We start from the raw sequence: 9,751 nt of genomic DNA, 5'->3' as shown, positions 1-9,751 counted from the left end.
TATCTAGAATATAGATCAATATAGATTTGATTTTGGAGGTGTTCAGATATAAATATATTGGTGTTCATTGGTATAACAGTGACTGTTACAGTGTTTATTATCTGTGTCAGCAGTCAGGCAAGGACCTATTGCTGTTCATCAGCAACTGCTCTGGTTTCCCCAGATGTGGAGTCAGCTGAGGCAGGACCCAAGTATGATGTGCAAAAGAAAAAGAAACTACAATATGCGCAGAAGAAAAAAAATAATGATTGTATGTGCAAAACAAAAAAGAACTATGTGCAAATGAAAAAGTCATTCATTTAAGAATTAATTATGAAAATAATTATGGGGGTTATATTTAAGAAGATTCATGAGGGGTTAGCTTTATCTCCAAAATGCTTTACGGAGTGCTAGGTCTAAAGCACATCTACAGTTCTTGGGTAAGGTATATTAATGAATAGTACACTTAACCAACTCACCCGTGTATTGTTATAAATCTATGTGACTTTCTTCTAAACAAAAAAGGTGTACGGTGAATGTCCAGGTTCCTTTATTTCTTAAGATAAAAATTTAATGTACTTTTTCAGGTACCACACCGGGATGCTTTTCAAACCGTATTAGAGTTCAGATGCTCTTATTGCCTGTTTTTTTATAATTTTTCGCCTTTGGAGAAAAATGTCTTTAAGATCAGTGACCCCAAACCTCTGACTGGTAGCGTATGAGAAAAGTATCAGTCAAATCAAATGACTTCCTTATGTTTTGTGCAATATATAATGTGTGTTTTATTAGATAAGTAAGAGCAGCAATGCAAAATAAACTAATTCCAGCATAAACCTACAACAAAGACGTCCAAAATCGACAATCCATTAATCTGATGAGAATCTGACAAAGCAAACAATCATGTTATGATAACACAACGACCGGATGAATTCTCATAATTCTGAAAAAAATCATAAAAGAGACATTTACAGCCATAACTGGAGTTTAGATTAAAGGTGTTTTAAAAAAAGAAATATGTCAGCAAGAAAGAGCATGCATGTTCATTAAAGACACAACATATTATCTATAAATCTTCTTGCATGTAATAAGGTACTCTGGATAGGCCTGTGTGTCGTTGAAGATGACAAACAATGTAGGAGATTTCACTTTATCTGTCACACTGTGGTATCTGATGGGCTCAGAGGTATTCTCCTTTAGTGGAGCTGTTTTCATCTCATGTTTGCCCTCTTTGAAGTCTCCGGTGAGCACTTTGGCCATAAAAATAAACTTGTGCCCATCTGCATTGGGTGGGGAGTAGGTGTCCAGTACAGACAAAGCAGAGTTCACTGCAAAGTACACACCCTGACCAAACACAGTCGCTGTGAATGAAAATAGTTTCAAGTCATTTAAAATTATTTCATAAACTGATCACCTATGTGCAATTATTACAATAAAATGTAATAAATAAGGATGAACAATTCCAGATCTAAAACACAAATATTCAAAGAAACTGTTTCAATTGTTGTATTAAAGAACTTTAATTTGATCCTTAAAGCTGGTAATGCTTAATAATGAAGCTCCATTTGTTAACATTTTCTACAAATTTGTTTTAATCGGAAGGGATTCCCATGCGTTATTAGTTTTGACTGGTTGTTAACGGGGAACAATATACCCTGGAATAGCCAATCCGCATCAATATTCGAGAGTGCCGAGGAGTAATTAGATAAAGGTATGGTTCACCCAAAAAATGTAAATGATTGAATGCTTTATAAATCTAATGTCATTGCAATAATGTATGACTTTCTTCTGCAAAACAAAAAAGATGTTTTTAAGAACACTGGTTAACCAAACAACATTTGCCCCCATTGACTTCCATTGTATGGACACAAAGCCACCGAGACATTTCTCAAAATATAATTTGTCATATACAGGTTTAAACCACATGAAGATGAATAAATGATGGAAGAATTAGATTTTTGGGTGAACCATTACATTAATGCCAAATTAACGTAAATGTATTAGCATAAACCAACACTAACAATTAAAAATTAATATTTATCACAAATCTGTAAAAAAAAAACTTTGTCAAGTTTAATGGAGGATCACATCAAGAAAGATGCATGATATGTGCATGATAAAGAGGCAAATATTTTAAATCTATCGATCTATTATTTGATATAGTTTGTCCTTAAAATGGTTGTCATTAAAAGCTCATAATAACATTGGGCACATTCAGATTATTTCATTGAAAAGCACAGTACCGTTTTTTCCACAGAAGCTCCTGTTGAAGCCGTGAATACAGATCTCTTTCACACTGGTTTCACTGGTGCCGTGGTAAAGGGTCCGTTCCACCTCTGGGTCGAAGGAGCTGCTCTGCACACTTGCTTTTTTCAGCTTGTACTGGTCGTACAGAAGTTTGTTCATGAGCTTCTCAACCTAATAAAATAACAACCCCTCTCAGTAAGACCAGTCAATACAGACAATCCAAGTTTAATTCAATGTCAACTTTTTTGACAGAAATCGAGGTGCGGAAGCGTTCGCGTCGTACCTTAATGATTTTGATTTTGTTGCGGTAGTCCTGACTGGTATCATAAAACTCTTTGACCACATTCTGAAATTCATCAGAGTCTTCATTCAATTTAGATGCTTCAGGCATGTTGGACAGCAGACTGTAATCTTCATCTAATAAAACACATAAACATTTATGCCATTTCAACATAACTAGATCAACACTGATTCTTTCTGTTGTGGTCCCGGGGAGTGTTAGAGCTAAATACAATAGATACTATCCAGTGGTGGTGTACTGACAAAAACTGATGCTGAAATTATACTTAACACACTTACATATGTGGGTCGTAGGTCAAATGACGTCAAACAGACAGCTTAACATGCTGACACTGACTAAGTCGATCTTTGGCATCACTCTCTAGAATTCTTTCAATGTACCATACTGCCATTTGTATACTACAGCCACACCCAATAAGTACTTTGGCTTCATTCTTACCTGCACCATCTGTGCACAAGTCATCATTGCTTAGAATTTTCCGTTTAATAGGCACAGACTTCCCAGATGCCAGACTATGCTCCTCCATCCTTTCAAAGTCAATTGTGTATGGCTGATTGTCAAACAGAGTGTCAATCTTCAGCTGTTTCATCTTCCAAGCATTCTCAATGAACACTGTGGCATCTGGTGGATACGGAATCATCGCGGATGACCCCTCCTCCTGCCATTCCCACTGTACGGTATTTACGATTTCTGCGTCGCTCTTATTGTTCACCAGTCTTTTCAGGAAGTTCTTCAGGTCATTCACGGCCTCAGAGACATAGTCTTTAAAGCCAGAGACGACAGCAGTAGTACCTTGTATGCTGATCTCCACGGCACACCTTCTTTTAATGAGCTCTATGCATCTCTTCTGGAGGGAGGAAAGCTTCCGGAGGTTCATGTCTTCCACCTTCTCCTCGCTCTGCCGAAGACCCACCTTCTTCCCTAATGCGATGTCCACCCTTACAAGATCATGGTTGTAGCTCGCGTAGACAAAGATCTCAGCTTTGTTGGCAGATCTGATCTCATCCTCCAATGACATTTCGACAGCCTTCTCAAGCTGCGAGATCTCCTCAGCTGGAATGGAATCGCTCCTGGAAAGGTCCAGAGCCATCTGAAGGTCATCGGTGTCCATTTTCTTATTGATCTCCATAGAGAGCTGAATGGCCAATGAAAGTGATGCGTCTTCTTCAAGGCTGCAATCCATCAAGGGTATAGGGAAACTCTGAGGGGTCTGCAGTACACAAGGTAGGTCAGCTTCATCTTCCTGCATTGCGGAGGCGTCTTGGCCCAGATCGGAATACAGATCTTCCTCTTCCCTGTGTGTGGCTCCTAAACTGGAAGGTTGGGGGGGAAGATCTCTGCCCACAAATGACAAGATCTTCTTAGCTTCTTCTATACGAGCTGAGTGACAGAAAATATTAATTGTCATTAGAACTCATCCGTTCAATGGTTTTGTGTAAAAGTATTCCTTTTGGGACAATGTGTTCCTCACAAAATTTGTAAACTCATTGACCAGGGGCCTCATACTTACACGCTTAAAAAAAGGTGCTTCAAAAGGTTCTGCGATGCCATAGAAGAACCTTTTGGCTCCATAAAGAAACTTTATCTTTCTGTTTCACAAAAGGTTCTTGTGGCGAAAATAGGTTCTTCAGATTATAAAAAAGTAAGAAAGAGATGGTTCTTTAAAAAAACGTTGACTGAATAGTTCTTTGTGGAACCAAAAATGGTTCTATTATGGCATCGCTGTTAAGAACCTTTTAAGCACCTTATTTTTTTAAGAGTGTTAGTGCATGTAGCATACAGTACAGTCATTTGGACTTGAGTTCAATTCCGCTATAAGCAGCTCTACAAATGAAGACCGTACAAAAAAACAAACGAATAAGATTAATGACTTACAAATTAGCCATCAATTCACTAAACTGTAACAAACTGCCGTGACGATTGTCTTTCTGTTGCCGCTAAAATCCTCAACTAACTTAAGAACAAAACGTTTTTTGCATAATTACCTGATGTGTGGACATCAGCGGAATTTGGAGCTCTAACGTTAAAGTTCTGAACAGAAGCTGCAGCAGAACTTCTCTTAAAGTTCTGACACGGTGTCATTTTACATGCCTGCTCGAATAAGTCCTGTGGAAAGCACAACCATATTCAACAATTACTGAGTATTTGAGACATATCCTGATGAAGGATCAACACTAGCAGTGGTTTGACATATTACATTGTCTTCTAGAGGTTTCCAGTGGACTTTCTCCATATTAATGTAGACCTGGAACTTGGCCGTCATCTCTGCCAGTATGTTGGTACCCTCTTCCAGTAGGAAACGGCAAATGCCAGGCTGGTTCACCACAATGCTCCTTGTGCATGTCGAGCTGATAATACTGGTCAACACTTCCTCCGCCATCTGACATGCACCCAGATCTCCCTGGATCTGCCAGCCAAAGAGAGAGATTAAAAAACTCAGTATGAATTTGTAAAAGATGGTTAAATCAAATTAATAAGAGTGATTATTTAGGTAATTTCAATGCAAGAAATTATTCTTTATTATGTTTGTTTTGACTTCCAGTACACACATATAAAAGATACATTTACTTATGAAGCAAAGTTTATGCTTAAATATTCTTAAGGTAAAAGTTAATTTTTACCCCTCTAGTAGATAGTTTTGCTTCTTGTCTGCATAAACTCACTATTAATAAAACTCAAAATGTTAATACAAATTTAACAATAAAATTATTCCATCAAGGTCATTAGATCTTTGAACATTATGCTAACGAATTTTTCTATATTTGTACTGAAAGAAAAACAAGATAAAATACTAAGTAAGAAAGTACTGTTCTCGTGCAGTGTAGTAGGACTTACAGGTTATGATGTTAGAGAAGAAATCTGTCATATTTCATTACAATCCCAAAAAATGGTTAGGTCTATTTAAGATTTTTTTTTACTTGTGGGATTAGTTTCATTTTTTATTTTTAAAAGAAATGTGAGACTTATTTTTGTAAGAGTAATCCCTATCTATATTTTTTATTTTCTAAAATAAATATTTCCGACATATTTCCAGATACCACTTCTTTTATAAGTTCTACATAATAAATGTTGAATGAGACCAAAATACTAACACTCAATCCATCTCCAGTCTCCAGTGGTAATATCATAACCGCTCCCATGTCTGCCAGTAGATCTTGAAAATGGAGCTGCAGAAACGTTAGCATTCCTGGTTCTATAGCCAGAACGCATTGCTTCTGGATTGGTGTGCTGAGAAACTGAACAATCTTCTCTTGTTTCTCCTTTTCCATCCCTTTCAGGGTGACCGCAGTAATGACTTCGCCAGTGTCAGACACTTTGGCACAGCTGAAGTCCAGAGAGCCCAGGAAGTCTGAACATTCCTGTGTGAAGAGCACACTCTCGTATTCTCTGGATAGAGGAACAGTAAACTCCGATATGTGGGACTCTATCAGATCTCGAACCTGGTCGATTGCGCTTTGAGATGACGATGTTACAGTCACCATACAGTCTGACACGCTGTAAATTGATGCTAAAGCTTTCAAAGACAAATGCAGCTTGTTTTTAATATCCTGTCTTTCAAGAAAATCGGCTTTCAGTTTGTCATATGTCAGGTGGGCCTGTACTACACCGCTTAGGAATGCCTGCACTGTGTTTTTGAGTCTTTCGACCTCGATGTGGTCAGGGCCTTTGATTTGGACGCCATCTTGAGTAAGACTGATGTAAAAATTGGGGTGAGCTTTTATAAGGTTCTCGGGGAGATTAGTTAAACCAATGAGCTGATGTTTGGCTTTGTCAGGCACGGATATAAAACTAACACATTCCTTTTGCCTAGGTAGATATAGGTCCATGGAATCAATGTCCATGGGCTCAACATCTGTTGATCGTGCAGCAACACTCACAGTCTCGGCACTTCTACTAACTGAATTTACCACTAAATTTGTGATGTTGTTTGCGGGACCAGCACTCTTTTGTAAGTTGGTAACCATTGTTGGGCTGGACACTATAGGACTTTGGTTTAAGACAGGGCTGTTTACAGTCCCATCCTGGTCTGTGACGTCCAGTGATGTTCCCTGGCCATTTTGAACTCTCACAGTTGTCTGATCAGTCACCACTTGCAGAAAGTCAAAATACGGCTTAACTACTAAATCCAAACCCTCCAGGTTATGTGATTTCTGAAGAACATTGTCCACCGCTGTGAAGGAAAAAGCTCCATTAAGATTCACGACTACAAAAAAACGAAACTTCAAAGAAACACCTGGTAAAAGACATGTTGTCTTACATTTAACATCCTTGAAGGACACTTTAGCACATCCTTCAGCCAGCATGCTAATGCCTAAGACTTCTCCACTTCCACCACGGCTGCTTCCAAAGTACAGCTCCAGCATGTCTTCTGTGGTGTTGGGAGAAAGATTGGTCACCGAAATGGAGTCTGTTGACTCCACCTGCTCCAAAGAGATCTTTGCTCCATCCAGATTCTTCTTAGAAACTTTTTCTTTAATCATCTGGAAATCTGTAGAATCACATTTGTGACAATACATTTATTTGCGCAACATTTATTTTCCATCGCTTCCAGATTTTGTCTAAAAGTATAAAAGAAGCCGCAACAGACAAAGATTTTAGTTTATGTCATAGAATAAAATATTTAGAGGTTATTTTGGGCGATTTACCAAAAACCAATTCAAAAAACCCATAGACTCTGGAGTGATGGAACCGAAAGTCCTAAAATGTTAACTCACATCCGGGTTGCAAAACACAATACATTGACCACTTAATAAGCTAAAAATATCCATATTTGTCTGTTATAAACATTGGTTTGCATTAAAAGATATTTATTAGCCCATTGGAGTTATTTGGATTACTTTTAAAATGGATGTATGTGCTTTTATAGCTTTACCATGTTGACTCCCACATAAGAATATAACATGAAAACATATTAAAGGGATAATTCACCCAAAAAAGATTCAGTCGTTTCTTCGTTCTGTTAAACACAAAAAAAAGATATTTAGAAAAATGTTGGCAACTGAGATTTCAAAGGTGCCCCAGAAGTATTTGTTTTCCTGAATTCTTCGAAATATCACATTTTGTGTTGAACAGAACCAACTATTATACAATAAATTATAAAAAATTTTTACAGTATTGGAACTTGAGTTTGAGTAATTCATGACAGAATTTTCATTTTTGGGTGAACTATCCCTTTAATATAAAGTTATTCATTAATGTTAACTGAAGGAAGAAAAGTCATATACATCTGGGATCTGAGAAAACTATTCCATTAAAACAAGTATGCTTAAGCCTATATTGCACTTTACATAGATACGTAACATAAATGAGTTTAAACATATGCATTATATTTTAAAATGTGTCTAAATTCCGTGGCCACTGTATGTATTGCTGATATACTTTAACTACAAACCTTTTGTCAAAGGTTTGTGTAGATGTATTAGAGCCATGTCTTTGCTTGGAGACAGACACAGAGAGAAGTCTGTTCCACATTCCATCTCAGTGATGTTTTCCGTGTAAAGTTCTAAAAAATCCAGACCAGTGTTTGGATGAAGCCCTTTTAGCAACAGCTTTCCTGGGTCTTTCGGTGGTTTCCTCCTCACTGTAAATCTGGAGTCATGAAGAGCATGGGAGCCTTTGGAAAGAACCCCGGCTGCGGCTAGAATGGGAGAGACTGGTACTTGAAGAGACTAGCTCACATATGACTGTTATTGTGTAAGTTTATAATATTCGTCTTACCCTCTACATCTTTAAATACCACCAACACTTTGTTTCTGTATCTGTCCAGAGACTCCACATCTCCTCCTCCAGAGCGGCGCTTGTTTTCAAGGTAGAGCCAGAGTAAGTCCTGGTCAAAATCATCAGGAATCCCCAGAATTTCCAAACTCCGCTCATCAAGGCTGTTCTCAGCCATCCTGAAAAACATAAAACACCAAAAATTATGAAGCCATCTGTTTCGAGAGTAATGCTGCTTTGCCGTAATGCTAATTCTTATTTGGTTTTGAACCTTAATGTGTGTTACTATCAAAAGAAATGAATGAGAGTACAGTAAAATGTCCCGATGCCTTCCAGGGAATGTGCTTGTAACAATGTCACAAAAATCTTCATAATCCTAAAAATACTTTTTACTAATAACATGTGAACAATGTCTTTTTGTCCTATATGTTGTGCTTGTATCTTAATCACTTTACAGTGTGTATTACTGGCAAAACAGTACATGTGGTTCAATGGAATGAGTCAATCTACACTAAAACTGTATATTTGTTCATTCAGTTTTTACGGCTGATATCATGAAATAAAAATACATATAAATGCTGAATAAAAATCGTAAAAAGGCATACAAAGAGAACTTAAACAGTAAACACGGTGTTATGAAACAGAAACTAACAGAATGACGCTGGATTATAATTTACAGTGTCAATTGCAATGGGAGGTGTGCAAATATAATTTGATAGTTTTTATTTCCATATAACACAATAAATGACGTTGAAGTTTTGCTTACTGACCTGAAACTTTCAGTAAATCTTCAGTCTGATGACTCTGATCATGACATATTGTGAAGTGCTGCTGGTACTGCGGTCCTGTAAATTACTTCCTGGTTTGTGACAAAAACAGCACTGACGCATAAAGTGTCCGCGTAAAACATTTACAATAATATAAATAAAAACTGGAATTATTCAACAAAATTAGCACAGCGTGTTATAAAATAATTAAAAATGTTTACAAATTATTCATGACCTTATTATAAAGATAATATTACCTCATTTAAAAATAAGTTAATAACACGTCATTACTGTGCGTACATAGGATTACCCGTAAACAAACAATTATCGAAAGATTTTACAAAAATTTTTTCTCCGCTATTTAAATTATTCGTCGCGAAAACAAAGTAAAAGTCCCTAAACTACCAGACCAAGTTGTGGCTAGAAGGGATACAGCTATCTCCACTGGGCATGCGCCCTTCAATACCGCATTATTTGTATCACGCTGATAACAGTTAATTACTTGTTTTTAATTGTAATGTTTGGTTTGGGGTAGATGTAGGCGTTAGCTAATCTCACTTTTTTTTAGCTAATCTCATTTATTGTAATTTTATAGCGAGATTTTGCATCACTTCCTGTCGTAGCTGTATCCCTTCTATCCAGAGCCGTTGCTTCTAGCCACAACCCCTGATGACTCCGGAAGACATATAATAAGCTCCTCCCACCAGCCTAGCTCAGGCGTTTCACATCTGTCAATCATCGGCTA

The 9,751-nt window shown here is 37.3% G+C and overlaps 1 protein-coding gene across 2 annotated transcripts; it reads right to left on the bottom strand.

Annotated features, from left to right (window-relative positions):
* Positions 1-739: 739 nt before the first annotated feature.
* parp10 (poly(ADP-ribose) polymerase family member 10) lies at positions 740-9,661 on the bottom strand. 2 transcript variants are annotated; one of them, XM_079484434.1, is made up of 12 exons: positions 9,264-9,661; positions 9,010-9,098; positions 8,243-8,418; positions 7,917-8,162; positions 6,783-7,013; positions 5,617-6,695; positions 4,722-4,931; positions 4,510-4,630; positions 2,963-3,904; positions 2,507-2,640; positions 2,220-2,394; positions 740-1,337 (listed from the first exon to the last, which is right to left on the bottom strand). In XM_079484434.1, the coding sequence occupies exons 3-12, from the start codon at positions 8,415-8,417 to the stop codon at positions 1,039-1,041; spliced, it is 3,612 nt and encodes a 1,203-aa protein (XP_079340560.1). In that variant the 5' UTR covers position 8,418; positions 9,010-9,098; positions 9,264-9,661; the 3' UTR covers positions 740-1,038. The 2 variants fall into 2 exon arrangements, with proteins under 2 accessions (XP_079340560.1, XP_079340561.1); XM_079484435.1 differs by lacking the exon at positions 9,264-9,661 and having other exon boundaries at positions 9,010-9,130.
* Between the last annotated feature and the right edge of the window lie 90 nt (positions 9,662-9,751).

Source organism: Barbatula barbatula (assembly GCF_947034865.1).
Source record: "Barbatula barbatula genome assembly, chromosome: 21".
NCBI classification, from domain to species: Eukaryota; Metazoa; Chordata; class Actinopteri; order Cypriniformes; family Nemacheilidae; genus Barbatula; species Barbatula barbatula.
This window is presented reverse-complemented; position numbering and strand designations above follow the sequence as displayed.

Coding starts and splice junctions, on each gene's coding strand:
- parp10 (XM_079484434.1), bottom strand. CDS start 8,417: ATGGCTGAGAACAGCCTTGATGAGCGGAGTTTGGAAATTCTGGGGATT. Junction 7,014..7,916: donor ACACAAACCTTTGACAAAAG/GTTTGTAGTTAA, acceptor GTGATTCTACAG/ATTTCCAGATGATTAAAGAA. Junction 4,631..4,721: donor GGAAACCTCTAGAAGACAAT/GTAATATGTCAA, acceptor TGCTTTCCACAG/GACTTATTCGAGCAGGCATG.